The following is a 16,408-nucleotide window of genomic DNA, read 5'->3' as shown; positions in this document are numbered from 1 at the left end:
TTCGGTGAGAATCCACCGCTTTTGCATGTGCGACGGAGCCATGGCCCCGTTTCAGCGTGCGACCAATCGTCTCAAAAAAAGCAACAAGAACGAACAAGGATGTGATCTCAGTCTCCATCCGTCGTAAAAGGTGGTACAAGCCAGGTAGGTACCAGTCAATGTCGAAATTGTTCTGTCGTCCGACTATGGTCATCCCCGGTTAAAATTATCGTCCAAGAAGCACAACCGGCAGAGTCACACCCTGATAATGAGATCTCTAGATGACTTCCACTAACTTTCAACTTTCGTTAGAGAGAGAGACTCGGTTTGGCCGAAACTAATCGTCGTTTTGCCGGGTCCCCCTTTCATGCCATTCGGCCAAGCGTTCGGCAGCAGCCAGCAGCCTGCGTCTCGTCCTTGGAATCTTTAGCAAGGCCAAGAGAATACCCAAGCTGACAAAGAAGGAGATGCACGAGTACTGCCAGATTTCCTTGGTGAGACTGATGCTTAACCCCGACTCGCCGTCTTCCCCGGCTAGTCAGACTTGATCCATCCAGCCCACTGGTTTTTCCAATTTGTTCAATTCGAAAAACCGGGAGGTACACGAATACCCCTTCCAGTCAAAGTTGTCGCCAGGGTTGCAGTGGCAACGGAGCTTGAGGCGGAGATCTTCCCCAGTTGGACAATGTGTAAAAGGAATGTGGTAATATGCGATGTCGTTGAAGAAATGGATCTCGTCCTTGTTGAGAAGGAGACTAGCCGCGATCGAATGCACCGGAGCATCACCCCATCTCTCGTAGAAGAATCCACCATCCTTGTCGAGAGACTCGAAGAAATCGATGTAAGGTTTTGATCGGAGCCAGTCAAGGTTGCCGATTTCAAAGTTGGACCACTACAGCATTGTCAAAAACAAGCAGCTGAAGCAAAGAAATCATCACTTACGAAATGACATTTGTTGTATGTCTCACCACCATCGTCACTGAGAAACCCCATAGAGTTGTCCTTTGCAATGTGCTCGGGATGAGCCTTGATAAACTTCTTGGTGCTGTCCCATAGGGTCGGAATAGTCTCGACATATTCGTACAAACTCAGAACAAAGCTGTACTTCTTCTTGTTGTCCTTCATGTAGCGGAATGGATCATAGTGTACGTCGCAGAAAAGCTCGACGCTTGGCTCAACTCTCCAATAATACTCGAATTGATGGAGCAGTGGGTGACGGAAGAAAAAACCAGATTCGAATCTGCACATGTGTCGGTAGCTGACGGAGTCCCCGTAGATGATCTTTCTCCGGCGCATGTCCTCTCTGACAGCTTCGGCTTTCTTCTGGTCGATCCAGGATGGGAACGACCAGTGCTCGACGGGAATCTCTCCGTAGTGTGTTTTCCCCGACACCAAGGAAGTGGTGACTTTCTTGAAAGTGTCATCGAACGGCTTGTCGTTCAGGAACACCCAGTCGTAGTTGTAGTTCCTGTTGAACCTGTCTTCGACTTGTCTGATTGAGCGAGCAATTTCCCAAATGTCTGAATTCCTTGCGAGCGTGACGAAGGTTGCGTTGACACGCTCGCCGGGGGCCGGCGGAGATAGCTCCGAGGGAGTGAGAGGGGTGATATTAGGAGTCAAGGATGCTAGAGGTTTGGTGTCTTGTACACTGCTGGTACCATCGGATGCGTCAGAGTGGAAGGCATCGGCGATCGCATCGTACTCGGCTTTCGAACTGTCTGAATTCGGTTTTTCCCAGGAGAATTTCTCAGCAGCTTGCTCAGCGAGAGGCTGCGCATAGGAAGATAACGAGGAGGTAGAAACAAAATAGAAGATGGCGAGGCACTAGGGAAGTCAGGACAACGTCTTGTATTCTCGTCCGGTTTTACGTACGACCAACGCAACCACCAGATACCTGGCGATCCTCCCTGAGCCACCCGCCATGTTAGAAGTTCTGAGAAAAGGAGTCGATCAGAAACGAAGATCGTATTATGGTGTGATAGGGTGCTCTAGGCCGTTGTAGGAATAAAGTGCAATATGGATGAGGTGGTGGCCTCCGAACGGGCGGTGGGCAGTATCAACAGGTTGGCATCAGGCCCAGGCTCACGGAGTCCGGACAAGGAAGACACAATAGATATAATGGGCAAACAATGAAAGTCGCCTCCCCCGGCTAAGTGAATGAAAGAGAAGAGGAGATCAAGCAGGTAGCACAATGTGATGTCGTGTCCGGGCTGGCTGGGTCCAAAATTCCCAAGGTTGCAAGATGATGAACGGTAAAAGGAGAGCGACGCGCAAGCCGGGGAGACGTGTAACAAGTTTCTTAAAAAAGGCGATGGCCGTGTCTGCCGCCGATAGGCCAGCTGGGTTCCTTGCGCAGGTATAGGTTTCGTAGGGGTCCAGGCCCTCCCCGGGCTCCCTGGGCGTCCTCCTAGGCTCTTAGCACCTGCGCCGTAGGCGCACTAGGCTTCATTATCTAAGCACCCCCTGCTAGTCCCTAAGCGTACTCGTCCTCTCGCACAATCACGTGCTGTGCAGCCTCGACCACTCACTCCTCCCTCAGTTTTCGGAGGTCGAATTAGATCACCACTGTAATCCTCATCCGACCTTTGAGCCACACATCCTACTACACCTTGCCTCCGTTGGATTTACGACCTTCGGCGACAATCTCTCGAGAAGCCTTGGATGCTTGTCTGACCTCAAACAATTTTGTTCTTACTGAATGTATGCCCTACTGCTCACTCACTCGAGGACAGAGACGGAGTGGGGTAGCGACGGTGTAAACAGCTAGACGCTCGCACAGAGTCAACAATACTCGACCTTTGTCGTGGTCTTACGACGCCATGTCCTTCTTCGGCTTTGACACGTCTCTGCCGAGAGACAAGCCCGGCGGAGCCAGCAAGGGAATCTTCGAGCACAGTAATCCTTTCAACGAAGTTGCAAAAGCTCGTAAACTGCAGGCATTTCACGACGACGAACAGGAAATGTAAGGCGCCACTCGGACGGATTGACCCTCGCGCTGACTCTCTTTTTTAGTATTGACTTCGAAGATACCTACGACGGCCTCGGCGACCAACTCGAAGAGACCGGCGACGATTTCAATGACGATACCTTTGGTGGCGGCGCAGAGGGTGGAAGTGGCCGGGGCACAGGGAAAGATTTTGATTTCTTCGGGAAAACCGCCCAAGTTTCGGACGCTTTCGAGCAAGAGCATGTGCGCTATAGCTTGCAGCATCCTGGTGCCCCCGTGGCAGCTCCCACGCAAGCCCCAAAACCAAAGAGAACTGGCTATGAGAAATATCAAGATCCAGGTTATATTCCAGATATCCAGGCCAAATCGGGGGCATGGAGTTCGAAAGCACAAGTAGCGCCTCAGGCGACAGAGGACCGCATCAGCACAGCTCGACCTGTTGCCCCTGCCCCTGCGCCTGTGGCTGAACCTCCCAAGATGATGAGTCTCGAAGAAGTTGAAGCTGCACTCCTTGCGCAACAACAACAACAGCAGCAGCAGCAGCTACCACCGTTTCCCATGCATCAGCCATACCAATTCCCTCCTCAGCATATGCAGCCTCCTCCCCCGCAGCCATTCCCGCAGATGCCACCTCCAGGACCAGTTCATCAACCCCCACCCCCACCACCTCCTTCGTCAAGTCCACAGAAACGCCACAATCGCATGCCGTCACAGCCTCAACAACGAGCGCAACAGCCTCTCCAGATCCTCCAGAACCCCAATCGAGCTCGACACTTACCACAGCCGAGTTTAGATCGTGTGCCACCAATGGGGCCTGGAGGCCACCCTGTCATAACACATCCTCAGCAGTTGATGGATTTGTCCGAAGAACAGCGAAGGGCTTACTTGGAGGAAGATGCGAAGAGAGCCAAGCGTAACCACAAGATCTTCATACTTTCCAAGGGAAATGGCTTGATGACGCCGCAAGATAAGAACTTCATTACCCGAATTCAACTTCAGCAATTGGTCGCAGCAACTGGAAACTCCGCAGATGCTGATCCTGAAGCCGCCCTTAACGAGGACTTTTACTATCAGGTCTATAGCCAGATACGCGGCGCTCCCAGACAGCATCCCACCCAACCCCTGGGCCACTTTGCACAAACTTATCTGTTCCAGACCGGAAATCGCGTCCGTGGTAGAAAGCAACAGATAGTCGCAGACAACCACATGCAGAGAATGCAACAACAGGTGCAACGCGCTGTTGAAGCCGCCAAGTTGAAGCCAAAGAACAAACAATTGATCATCGAAGGAAGTCTAGGAAAGATTTCGTTCAGCAATGCCAAGACACCAAAGCCGCTACTCAATATCAGGAGACAGGAGAACACAGATGGACGACCGACCACTTCAAAGGAGGGTGCACCAAGTGACCGGAAGACAATACTCAAGAATATTGAAGCGGTCTATTCCACTTTGATGCGTCTTGAGGACAATGTCCGGCAGATGCCTCCACCACCGACCGAGGGAGACGCGGACTCAATCCAAACCCAGCTTGAATGGCGGCAAACGATGCAGCAGCTTAACGCAAAGCTGTGGCAGGATTTGAAGATTTTAGAACCAATTGTGCCTGGTTCCTTAGTGACACATCCCTTCATTGCTTTCCTGTCGTTCGCCAAAGGCAAGAAGGCTATTCCTCGGGTGTTCCATCAAATCGATCAAGAGCAACGAGTAACCATCTTAACCATGATCGTCGTCCATCTCGATCAGCTGGATGTCATTAGAGACGCTCGTCTTGCCCCTGGAGAATCCCAGCCATCGCCAGCAGTGCGCGAAGAGATTGACCTTTTCTCACAAACTGTCATGCCTTGTCTGATGCAATATGTCAGCGAGGCACCGATCAATATCATTGTTGGCCTGCTCGGCTTGCTGATCGATCACACTAATGTTGTTCAAGTTGCACACACCAAAATCGGTGTCGCCATGTTGACGATGCTTTTGACTCGCGCAGAGATTGTCAAGGAATCCGGTGGTGTTTCTGACGAGGAATGGCAGCAATGGACGACGCTATACAACCGTCTCTTTGATATGCTGGAGCCTGTTTTGGGCTCAATCTTCCCTGCGGCCGTCAATGCCGGTGATGACATGTATGTCTGGCAATTCTTGGCCGCGGTGGGCATCGGAGCCAGCCCAGAACAACAGCAGCGACTAGTGATTGGAGTCAAGGACAGAGTGATGGAGACGGTTCAACAAAGCAAAACTTTACCGGCAGAGATGTCTAGTGTTAGACTTGGGAACGTCAACTTGTTCATGAGGGCCATCGGGCTTGACGTGGAGATGCTTGGATAAAATCTCTTATAGAACGAGAGACAGAGGCAGGAAATAGTTCATTGCAGTTATTGTTCATATATTCTTGAAAAGCAACGTCGGGCTCTGACTGTTCGCAAAAGCTTGCTCGCCCCTGTTGAGGTAACCTACACTGGTGTACCGATAGAGAACCCGTGTTTGAATTGCATGGTCTTCAGCTGGAGCGTAGCAGCCACACCCTGTCGGATCTTCATATCGTAATAGACGCCCAAGGTTCCCAGTGGCCGGTGAGGTAAGTCATGCGTCCTAACTAAGTTAACCGATGCTGGGGCGGATTGACCATCTACGACGCTTTGACCATTACCACTATACCGATTCAGCTGTTGGTGTTCATAATGAACATCCGCCATAAGTGGGACATGGTGAGAATCTCCAGATTGAATTGGGGCCACTTTAATTCGCCCTATCTCGATGTCTCCCGACTTTCACGCCAACTCTATTTTAACTCATCTTTCTTCCCGTACAAATGTGCGATTATCATCAAACCTCAAGCTTCTTTGAAAATGCCCAATCTGAACACTGATTTATTGCCTTCCACATGGGTGATGGTTTGCTGAGCGACTTTGTCGACAACGGTAACCGGCATCCCAAGCTCGAATCGAGAATCGTCACCCTTGATGTAAGTGATCGTCTGGTTTAGCTTGATCGCTCGAATTTGCTCCAGTGTTTGAGAACTTGTTTCCACAAACTGCTTGAGCACGATTTCTTCATCTTCAAGCTCATCGATTACTCCGCTGTCATCGGAGTCTCCTAGAGCCCTCAGACTCGCTGAGACATTCTCTTGGTCTTTCTCAGCCTGACGTTTCCAGCCATGAATCGCTTGCTGCAAGAGGGATTTTTCCGTAGCACGCTCACTCTGGGACTTGGCGACTAGTTTCCTGGTGGGCTATTTAGCACATCGCTCGATCATCAGCGCTGTCGCCGTACAGTGTCAAGATTCCTATTGTCATCTCTAACATCCTCGCCGTGGCCCAGAGCCTAGTCCTAGCCTTCGCGATCTGCGCACCGTGCAGCTTGAACTTCAGCTTCCCGCGAATTCTGTCCACGCCGCTACTAGTCCATCTAGTCAACTGCCTGGTAAACTTGTCACAAACGACCCCACATTCATTCATGCTCTGGATGATGCCTGTCGCCTTAGCTTCATTTATTGTGTCTTCGTCGGCTTCGGACAAGAACCTTAGGCTAGACAAATTATGTTGAAGGTAGGAAATCTCGCTCCGTATCTGTGGCAATTGCTCGCCTGCGTCTTGCACCTCCTGGAAAAAACTCGTACAGGCCTTGGGTGCTTCGTAGAGCAACATCAGTGATTCCGATGATTCCTGCGGCCATTTCAAGCCCTGGCATGATTTCAGGGTGAAATTACGCTGTCCAGGTGCTGCTTGATGTAGGGATACTCATGGTTTGGAGATCAAAAGTCGACATCTGCGATGCTGATTGTGTTGAAATCACGCCTGACAGAGTACGAGTCTGGTCGTTGCAAAAAATAAACCTGATAGTCGAGGGAGATGCTGGAAAGTTTTGCGTACTGCACGGCTGACAACGCAATCACGGGGCTAACTCAACTTCAGCAATTGATTTCAAGATGCGTGTCTTGACGCTGCTGCCCAACGCGATGGCCAACCGGAGTGTGGATGTGATGCATCCCGCGGAACCAGTTGTAGAAACAGCGCAAGGCTTGCACCACCACTTAGCGTCGTCGGCCTCGGCATCATTCTTCCTCTGCCTGGCAATTCCTTTGATCTGCGTCAGTTATTGTGTCCCGCAGGGTACCGATCTCCCGAGCCGGTTTACCTTTACTTTTGGCCGTCTCACAACGCGACGGGTGGTTATACTAATGACGACCTACACCCAGCATGTTGCCGACTTGCGGGCCGATCACTCGCGCGTTAGTATTGTGCAGGCTGAGCGTGGGTACTTCACACCCCACAGCCGGCTCGACGCACTCCCTTACGCACCAAGTGCTCTCTTCAACGCACTCGATAAATAAGACGGCTGCCTACCGGGCACTCGAGCTAATGTCCTTGCCAAAATCAGATCATGGATCGGTGGAGAAGAAAAGAGGAAAGTATTCTGGCTCAGCGGTTTGGTAGGCACAGGAAAGTCAACTATAGCGCGCACGGTCGCGCGTGAATATTATGAGGAAAGGCACCGACTAGTGGCCAGCTATTTTTTCTCGACAGGTGGTGGCGACACTCGAAATGCGGTCAAGTTTGTCACTACAATCGCCAATCAAATAGCAACAACATCGCCGATTTTCCGAGAGCGACTGGAGGATGCTGTGTGCAAGAACAGAGACATCGTCAATTGTTTCCTCAAAGTCCAATGGTGGGAACTCATTGCCAAACCGCTCTCAACACTGGGCAAGCACTCACCACCAGTCATCGTAGTTGATGCGCTTGATGAGTGCAACACTGAGACTGGCATTGATCAAGTGTTTTTGCTTTTGAGAGAGGTTGAACAACTCGATTGTCCACCGCTGCTGATTTTGATCACAAGTCGGACCTAAAAAACGATCCAAAATGGGTTCTCGCGATTTCTACCTGATGAAAACCAGCTCATACTACACGACATTGAGGCTGACATCGTTGACAAAGACATCTCGATTTTTTTCAAAGACCGTCTTACCTCAATCCGACCAGAAGAGGATGTCTCATCAAGCAACTTGTAAGGAAAGCCGGTAGGCTTTTCATCTGGGCCGCGATTGCCTGTCGATTTATTAGAAACGGCCCATCTGCCAGGAGAAGACTGCACACCATCCTTGGAGACCCGGTATCTACTACTCCAGCAGGTGACCGTGTCCACGGGCCATACGCCACTCGTCTGGAGAGCATAGTCAGAGCTTTAATCCGGAACGCGAGTATACTCTGTTTCTGGGCTAGTCTCTCGTATGTCTCTGTCCGTCAAGCGCTAATCTTCAAGCAATGGCTATACACATTACTCACCAGTGATGCTTCGACACCCGAGGGCCATCTGGACCAGATATATTTGACCATCCTAGGACGTTCCCTTGACTCGGACCGTGACCTCGACTCTGTACCACCAACTGCGCAAGAAGTTATCGATATTTCGGGTTTACTAAGAAAGATTCTCGGGAGCATAGTTGTTCTCTCGTCACCTCTTCCAGCTAAATCACTTTGGAAACTACTCTCTCTTCCAAAAGAGGAAGAAGACCAAGGAGAACAGGTACTGGGAAGTGTCCATGCTGTTCTAGATATTCCAAGGGATAAAACCCACAGCTTGCGTCTACATCATCCTTCATTTCGCGACTTCCTTCTTGATAGAGAAAGGTGCTACGATGCATACTTTTGGGTTGATCAACAACAAGCGCATCAGATGTTAGCTGACTGTTGTATCAAGCTACTATCTACGTCATTAAAACGGGACATATGCAGCCTCCAAGAGTCTGGCATTTTATGTTCTGAAATCGACAGTCAGATCATAGAAAATAGCCTACCACCTGAGGTCCAGTATACATGCCGCTACTGGGTTTACCCTCTGGAAAAAAGCCAAACACACCAAACAATTACGACTAATGTCGACAACTTTCTCAAAACACATATCCTTCACTGGCTGGAGGCTATGAGTCTTGTTGGCGAGGTATCGAAAGCTATTCGCACGTTAATCACACTTCAAAATTGGGCAAAGGTAAGCATTTAGAGAGATTAAATAGGCCTATACTGACATATCAAATAGGGAGATAGTAGCTTGACAAACTTCGTTCATGAGGCATGGAAATTCGCACTGAGATATCGACGCATGATGGATCAAGCACCGCTCCAAATATATATATCAGGGCTACTGTTTGCGCCAAAAGAAAGCATTTTTCGTGCAGAGGTCGGAAAGAAGAGGCCTGACTGGATCAAGAGAGCACCGGAAGTGATAGAAATATGGGATGGAGTTTTAACCACGCTTGAGGGTCATTCGGGATGGGTCGACACCGTGACCTTCTCGCCGAATGGTATGCTAGTGGCTTCAGGATCGTGTGACGAGACTGTGCGGCTATGGGACGCTGCTACATGGCAGATGAAGACCACACTTCAGTGCCTATCCTTGGTTAAAGCTGTCGCCTTCTCGCCAGATAGCAGACTGATGGCGACGGGCTTAATGAACCACATCATCCAGCTCTGGGACGTGGCCATAGGGCAGCTGATAACTACTCTGGACACCTCTAGTTCGACAACATAACGAACAGGAAACGGATAAAACGCCTGGAGCTATAGGCAGGTACCGAGAGCAAAACCTCCTGACCCAGACTGTGCGCACAGTTAATCTATTTCAGCTCGGGAATCTCGACGTCCACCTCCATTCCATCCCACGTGACCTCGCGCCCCTTTTGCTTAAGCTTGCTTCGTGGCCGACTCAACGTCAGCTTAGGCTCGGCTGAGCCAGCTCACCCTGCTGACCACGTCGTGGCGGTGACCTAAAGGTCATCTCATTCTCCAGACCGTCGAGTTTCAACGAGGGTTTCAGAAGAGGCTCTAGGGGGGTTCCCTAGAGGTGCACCACGGCAAGTTGCCTCCTGGACCCGGGCCAAATGAAGAAAGAGAACCAAATAGGCGCCGCAGTCTGATTGAAGGCCTGTAAAATGCGTTCTGCAACCGCCAGCCGCATGCATTTAGTTACAACATATGGCGAGGTTGGCGTCTGCCAATCACACCGCAGTCAATGCACAGTTCTGATTCCGCCGCCGTTTTGCTGGGGTTGCCGCAAAAGCAACTAAGCTACCATGCAAGCAGAGGTTGAAGATATAAAGGTGCAACTTCACGTCCATCATTCGAGGGCGGCATTCTCTATTCCCTCATTCTCTCTCTCAAGTCAATCAAAGCATTGGATCCCACGATTGAACGTTCAGAATTTCGACAATGCCCAAAGTCCAAACCCTCGACGCTCGCTATATCGATAGTGCAGCTCTGATTGCTCTACTGAATCGGCTGTTCGGACGAGGTAGATTTCAGATCAGTGTACGTTTGCGCTCTGCCTTGAGCATTGTTGGCCTTGTCGGCTCCATAATTTGTGAACGGAATTAACTGACGATGGTGCTATCTCTCAGCATATTGATGACGAATACAGGCTCGTGCTTCCAGAGAAGCTGACAAGGGTGAGTAATACCGAGGCTACAGTGTGTCGGTCAACTACCTATTCTACGGGGATGTTGCTCGCAGCTGCGTGTGACAAAGGCTGAGGATTGCAGGATCAGCAACTGTCGGTGCAGAAAAAGATGAGGAGGTGAAAGGGACTTGAGCCAGGGCCACGTGGGAGTTGGCTAGGAGATATTCTGTGTGGATAGCAGATGATACCAATGAGTGTAGACCTTGCGGTCAGGGAGGAGCTGTCTCGCCCAGAGCTTAGGCGGACTCAAGATTTGATTCCGAGAGCCTCACAATACTCAAAGCACTTGTTCAATGGGTCAGCAACATGCTTTTGAAAGTCCAGCTGGTCGCGTTGGACTTGCTCAACTTCTACATCTCCCTCGCCGTCATCCGACTCGGAAGAATCAAAAAGTAGGCAGCTCAAAACGGCTTGTTGGTAGGGTTTTCCCATCGCGTCTTCAAGTCTGCGATGGCACAGCCTAATGTATTCTTCTCGTAGCTCGTCCGGCGAATGTTGCCGAAACTCTGTATTGTCATAGATGTTACTGAGTGAATACCACAATCCAATCTCCAATAGTAGAAGACCCACAGAGTAGTAGTCGTGCGCTCGCTTTGCAATAGAGCGCTTGAGTCGATAATCCGGGTGTAAGTACTCGGCAATTGAGTCGTTCAGGACAGGGCCTTGGGTATACTCGTCCCCTTTGCTCTTGCGGCTAGAGCCAAACCCGACGAGATAAGGAGCGCTAAAATCGATAGTTTCGAAACGACGTTCAGCGGCTGGAAACAATAAAACATTCAGGGATGAGATGCTCTTGTGCACCCAGCCTATGGTGTGGATGCTTTGGACGCAAGTCACCAGCGTTTTCGCTAGCATTAGCTTCATTCTGTGCCCAGCGGCCAAAAGACGCGAGCTGCCGTGCTGGAAGAGTTTATTTAGTCTGATTGGCAGAGTCTCGGTGACAGGTAATGCAAAGACCAGTTGGAAACACTTTCTGTCAGCATCGTGACAGGACCCTAGACAATCAAGCACCCGAAGTCCGGATGGCCTGGGGTGTGTTCTCAGAACTTCCACGAGATCGGAAACGCGACGGAACATGGATTCGATGGCTTTGGGGAACTCTGGGCCGCAGCTGTCCGGAATCTTCTTCACCCAGTAGGGAACCTTCTCGACGAGAGTTTTCCACTCTTCACCCTCTTGGTGTCCGTAGGTGTAGTAGTAGATTTCGGGACGCAAGCTTAAGTCTGTGGGCTTGGGATCCTTCCGCAATAAGGACGACTGCAATCGGGGACTGTCGGATGAAGCACTCTTCTGTCTTTGCAAGAGTAGAGACATGTATTTCATGGCAGCGACAGCATCAACATCGCTGACCTCGGGTGTAGCGAAATCAAAAGCTGATATTTCTTGCAGAGATCTGGCTGGTCGGCTGTGTGCCGCGAGCACGCAGAATGTCTGATCGATTGAGAGTCTCGTGTGGTCTGATAGAGGCTTCAGGAGGTCGTCGACGGCTTGTTGTATCGTGTTCAGCCTGAAATCTTGGTCGTCTTCGGGCTTTTCGAACTGTGGGCCACCTATAAATGCGCTGAAGGGTGGCGTAAAAGTTCGATGTATGCGTGTGAACTTGGCTGTCGAAGTCTTTTTGCTCAAGAGAAATAGGGATAAGACCCAAGCTCCCTCCCCATGCCACAAGACGGTTATACTCCAGGGAAAGTCGAGCTAAAAAAACGCCACGACCAACTAACCCTACAGTTTTTAAATCATCTTCAATAGCTCTTTTCAGAGCTTCCAAGACCGAGCGTATCGTGATGCGGGAGAATCCAACCTCCATGCCTTCTGCCTTGGGACGACTCTCGGGCTTGGATTGGAAGGCTTTCCCCAGCAACTGAAGCAGTTCCCCCATGCAGGAAAAGGTGTCCGCATCCGCAATCGATCGGAGATAGCTATCAGTGCCAGGGCTTAACGAAACTCCGTCATGAAAGCACCGCTGGGGTCCATACTCGCCGTCGTGTACTCGAGCCTCTCGAAACTGCAAGACCCCATCCTTTCCTCTGACCATGTAAACTGCAACTTCCGCTGACACGCAGCTGAAAGACCATACATCATTGGCTCGGCTCACACGACCGTGAAGCCACGTCTTCGGATCCCTACATTCGGGACCACCATATTCATAAGTAGTGTTCTTCCAAGAAGTGCTGGTCTCTTCCAGGGCGTCCTTTAGCTTCGCTGTGCCGAAATCAGCCAGTATAAAGTCGGGCCCACGAACCAGGATGTTCCTTGGCTTTATATCGTTATGATATCCGTGCATGGTAGCCTGATTCGGAGCGCTGGATTGCTCTGGTCTGGGACGAAAGCTGTGGAGGTACGATAAACCGCTCACTAGGCCTCTCATAGCGTTGAAGAATGCGAAGTCAGATTGAAAGTGTTCAGGTCGGCTTGGACTCTGGAGCAGACAGTGGAGATCCGAATCGGCGGGGAGGAACAGAAGGTTTGTAACGCCATGTTGAGTGTAATAAGTCAACAATTCCACAATATTCGGGTGCCTCAGGCTTCTGAGAACGAAAAGCAACTCGGCCTCCGTCGACTTGTCTTGTGCATCAGGGTCCAGCTCTTTCCTGACAGCTCTTACCACCTGCGAAAGGTTAGCTGATAAGCGATGTGCTAGGAAGAGTTACAAACCCCTGAAATTTTCGATGGCGGGACAAGATTCTGGTGAGCAGGATGGATTTCAACTTCGTAGACTGTAGAATAGCCACCACCACCAATCCTCTTCTGTTTAACGTACGGAAGAACATGCATTTCTTGGAGGTTCCTGTGAAAAGTGCTGCGTTGGAGGGTATATGCTTTGTACTGGAATTGAAGTCGGTAGAAGTGCGGAGCCACCTCTGGGGAGAGTATGTCGGCCAGGATGGTTTCCGCTATTGTCAGGCTGGAATCCAAGCAATTGTTTTCGATGCAAGCGGAGAGATACTTCTCGCAATTCAGCTCCAACAATATCGAGAAAACTTTCATTCCTTGTTCAACGACAATAATTGCCGCATCGTCGAGCTTGTGGGGTGGAATGCTGAATGTGGGATCAGCCAGTGCTTCGGTCACAGTTTGAATGTCGAGGATTGCAGACAGAGATCCTTCGGGCATGAAAGCGCTCCACGGCACACCGATGGGGTGAATTTTCGCTTGGAGGATTTGCGTCTTGAGGTGTGCCGCTGCCATCTTCGAAGCCGGTTTGAGGATAGTCTATCGCCAAGCAGTACGGACGATGCTGAGGGTCTTTTGATAAGACATGTTGGCGTTCCGAGGGCTTCATGCAGTCCTAACTTAGATATAGGGACGGACGGGAATATGAAGCGATGTTGTGGCGGAGACAAGGCGGCGCAGGAACAGCCTGCACCCAGAGAGGCCGCTTTGTTGAGCTCTCAAGCCACTTTCCTATTTTGTGTGCATGAAGCAGCTTCCTCATCCTGAGGTAGCATAGATCAGGTAGACCTTTTCGAGACCCGTCTGACTTACAGAAGAAACAGCTTCTCCACCGGCCTTCTTGATTGCAGCTACATGGACCTTCCCATTCAAATTAGCCGCCCGCCCCTCTGCTTCCTGAGCGATATCTGGGCGCTTCCAGAGTTTTGCCCAGATGTTACGAATCAGACCAATTGCAGGGCATGACAACGTCAGGGAACGCGGTTGCACTCAGTCTTGGTTGAAATTAGGGGATAAGCGAAGCGCGACGACGGCCCCTGACTGGTGTGCGCCATATGAAGGCCATGGTCGACTTCGACCATTGGGATTCCAGGCTTTCTCTCCTTGTTCATCTCCTTACGCCAGCGAACAATTTACCGATTGGTAGCCCAACCGCTGTAGATCCAGATACACCACGTCCCTTAAATTATTCTCATCTGCGAGGCCGGCTTTGGCGACTTCTACGCGAAGACCCAGCTGAGTTATCAGATGCGGAAAAGAGCGTGTCACGTCTATTCTCAACCACCTTATTTCTGCATGAGACAATATTGGTGAACTCGTTGAAGGTACGTCAATGCGGCTGTGTCCGAGTAACTTATGATCGTATCCACCGAGTAACCCCCTCCTTTATTGGTCTGGATATGAGGAATCTACTAACCCAGACTAATCGTTGCTCAACATCTGAACCCTCTGGAGGCACCAGAGAGTTACAGAAAGATCTCATTGGCTGGTCGGTGTCATCAATGTCTGTATACCTGTCCTCACCAGCAACTGGCATGCACGACTGGTTCTCGTCACGGAAATGCCAGATCACGGCCTCGGGGCCCCCCAGTGCGAGGTCTCTTTCCACATCCAGCGGCGACAACCCTCTGGGCGCATCTCCCGTCAAAAGTCCATGAAGTATTCTTCCTCAACCATGATTGGCCATCGTCCCATCGGTCCCGTAGATGAGGCCCGTGTACAGTGGTAACGATGATCTGGGATATCGACTTTGATCGATTTTCCTTCAGCTCCTCAAAGAGCATTCTCTTTGTATTCCAGAAGTCTGGACACCTTAAAGATTGGTGCGGCTGCCTTAGGTTTTGAATCTCATTTCAGTGATTTAAAGGGTTTCAGTGTACTTCCAAGCAAAACCAAAGTCAATCCCATCGCTTATAGTCAGTGACACGAGTAGCACACTTGTGATCAGGGATATCGCAAGGGACAAGGTTCCTCAAGAATGATCAACCTTGTCCTTCTTGCTGTTTTCGAGGTCTAAAACATGTTGTGCCTGACTCTCGTCGAACAAGGTTTCCTTGCACCATTGTTGAGCTGTAGTCATGCCATCAACGAGTTGCTCAAGGCGAATCCTGGGCAATGGATCCTACCCACTGCAAACGGGGGCGCACAAATACTGAAAGAGGAGTGACAGGGCTAGAATATTTGCAATCTGCTCGACCGTGAAGGTCTCGAATAATTTCGTGATGGTAACATGCTTCTCTGCCATGGTCCTTCGGAGAAAGGATTTTTATCTTTCTTGATACCTTTGCCTAGGTCACTGAGCAACACAAGCTGGTGCCATCAACGTCATCGAACCGAGGAAAGCCTTTTTGTATTCTGTGGAGACATTGGGGGTCCCTGGTGAAACTATGTTCAAAACAGAAGACATATTTGGCACTAACTCCGGACACCTCTTCAGGGCATGACAAGTATCGCTAGGATTGAAAACACTGCGCTACACCTTCAGGGGATCTGGGCTGCGACTTTCTAGCTAACGGATATCAGCAGAGTCGTGGAATTTGGCACGTGTCGCTGTTGTCCGGAGTTTTCCTTTGAAGATACAGACTGAGTTGAAGAGCGACATCATGCCCAACGCACTTTGCAGCCCTGAGATGATCTTCTGCTCAGTTACAACCTTGTGCAACCCATATTAGGCTTCTGATTCAGCTTAGCAAGTCAGATCAAGCGGTGGAGCGCGATGTCAAGAATGGGATTTCCACGGCCGGATGATCCTAGGGAAGAAAACTAGCGTACCTGAGCTATGCGCGTGATACGATCACGTTGACTGGGCACCAAAGACAATAGCAATAAAAAAAAAAGAAGAATGGTTCGGTCGAGTAGCCTACGTATGCTAACAGTCTCGGGCACATCAGCGGCAGTATATGGCACCTTATCGATGAGACAGGGGTATTTCGGATTAGCAGTATGGAGGATGAGGAACTGACCTTGAATAGGAATCGGTGCCGCCCTCCCTGACAAATCAATAGCTGCGGGTGGAAGCATACTGGTCTGCAGGGTTTAGTAACCAGCAAAAGTGGGCTCTTGAATAGCGATTTCGCTACGATAGCGAGGAGTCAATGATTGTCAACTTCCATTATGGTGCTGACGTTGGATAGTCAGAGACCGCGTTCCTAGTGTAGTTTTGGCCCTGAAAACATCCCGGAAAGTCTCCTGCTCCATGATTACAGATCTCGTGTGATCCTGCTATAGTCACCTGGCGCTTCGGTAAGAAATATGCGCAATATTGAGAGAAGCGTATCTGCTCAACGACCTTCAGAGACCTACAATCAGAGGAATAGAACAGTGGTCTCTTCATCACCTGTATTATTTGCACCTCTACAG

At 50.3% G+C, this 16,408-nt stretch overlaps 6 protein-coding genes across 6 annotated transcripts; 2 read left to right on the top strand and 4 right to left on the bottom strand.

Annotated features, from left to right (window-relative positions):
• Positions 1 to 517: 517 nt before the first annotated feature.
• Positions 518 to 1,902, bottom strand: PV08_02117 (uncharacterized protein; the record flags this gene model as incomplete). Its single annotated transcript, XM_016376477.1, has 3 exons — positions 518 to 871; positions 922 to 1,803; positions 1,852 to 1,902. The coding sequence occupies 3 exons, from the start codon at positions 1,900 to 1,902 to the stop codon at positions 518 to 520; spliced, it is 1,287 nt and encodes a 428-aa protein (XP_016241753.1).
• An 896-nt stretch (positions 1,903 to 2,798) lies between these two features.
• Positions 2,799 to 5,248, top strand: PV08_02116 (uncharacterized protein; the record flags this gene model as incomplete). The annotated part of the gene is made up of 2 exons (XM_016376476.1): positions 2,799 to 2,941; positions 2,992 to 5,248. The coding sequence occupies 2 exons, from the start codon at positions 2,799 to 2,801 to the stop codon at positions 5,246 to 5,248; spliced, it is 2,400 nt and encodes a 799-aa protein (XP_016241752.1).
• Positions 5,249 to 5,753: 505 nt separating this feature from the next.
• PV08_02115 (uncharacterized protein) lies at positions 5,754 to 6,567 on the bottom strand (the record flags this gene model as incomplete). Its single annotated transcript, XM_016376475.1, has 2 exons — positions 5,754 to 6,144; positions 6,194 to 6,567. 2 exons carry the CDS (start codon positions 6,565 to 6,567, stop codon positions 5,754 to 5,756), a joined length of 765 nt encoding a protein of 254 aa, XP_016241751.1.
• Positions 6,568 to 8,845: 2,278 nt separating this feature from the next.
• Positions 8,846 to 9,451, top strand: PV08_02114 (uncharacterized protein; the record flags this gene model as incomplete). The annotated part of the gene is made up of 2 exons (XM_016376474.1): positions 8,846 to 8,911; positions 8,960 to 9,451. The coding sequence occupies 2 exons, from the start codon at positions 8,846 to 8,848 to the stop codon at positions 9,449 to 9,451; spliced, it is 558 nt and encodes a 185-aa protein (XP_016241750.1).
• Positions 9,452 to 10,621: 1,170 nt separating this feature from the next.
• PV08_02113 (uncharacterized protein) lies at positions 10,622 to 13,564 on the bottom strand (the record flags this gene model as incomplete). The annotated part of the gene is made up of 3 exons (XM_016376473.1): positions 10,622 to 11,989; positions 12,042 to 12,983; positions 13,031 to 13,564. 3 exons carry the CDS (start codon positions 13,562 to 13,564, stop codon positions 10,622 to 10,624), a joined length of 2,844 nt encoding a protein of 947 aa, XP_016241749.1.
• Positions 13,565 to 15,020: 1,456 nt separating this feature from the next.
• On the bottom strand, positions 15,021 to 15,293 carry PV08_02112 (uncharacterized protein; the record flags this gene model as incomplete). The annotated part of the gene is made up of 2 exons (XM_016376472.1): positions 15,021 to 15,156; positions 15,196 to 15,293. The coding sequence occupies 2 exons, from the start codon at positions 15,291 to 15,293 to the stop codon at positions 15,021 to 15,023; spliced, it is 234 nt and encodes a 77-aa protein (XP_016241748.1).
• Between the last annotated feature and the right edge of the window lie 1,115 nt (positions 15,294 to 16,408).

This window comes from Exophiala spinifera (assembly GCF_000836115.1).
Source record: "Exophiala spinifera strain CBS 89968 unplaced genomic scaffold supercont1.1, whole genome shotgun sequence".
Lineage (NCBI taxonomy): Eukaryota > Fungi > Ascomycota > Eurotiomycetes > Chaetothyriales > Herpotrichiellaceae > Exophiala > Exophiala spinifera.
The sequence above is the reverse complement of the archived record's forward strand: the minus strand, read 5'-3'. Positions and strand labels throughout refer to the sequence as shown.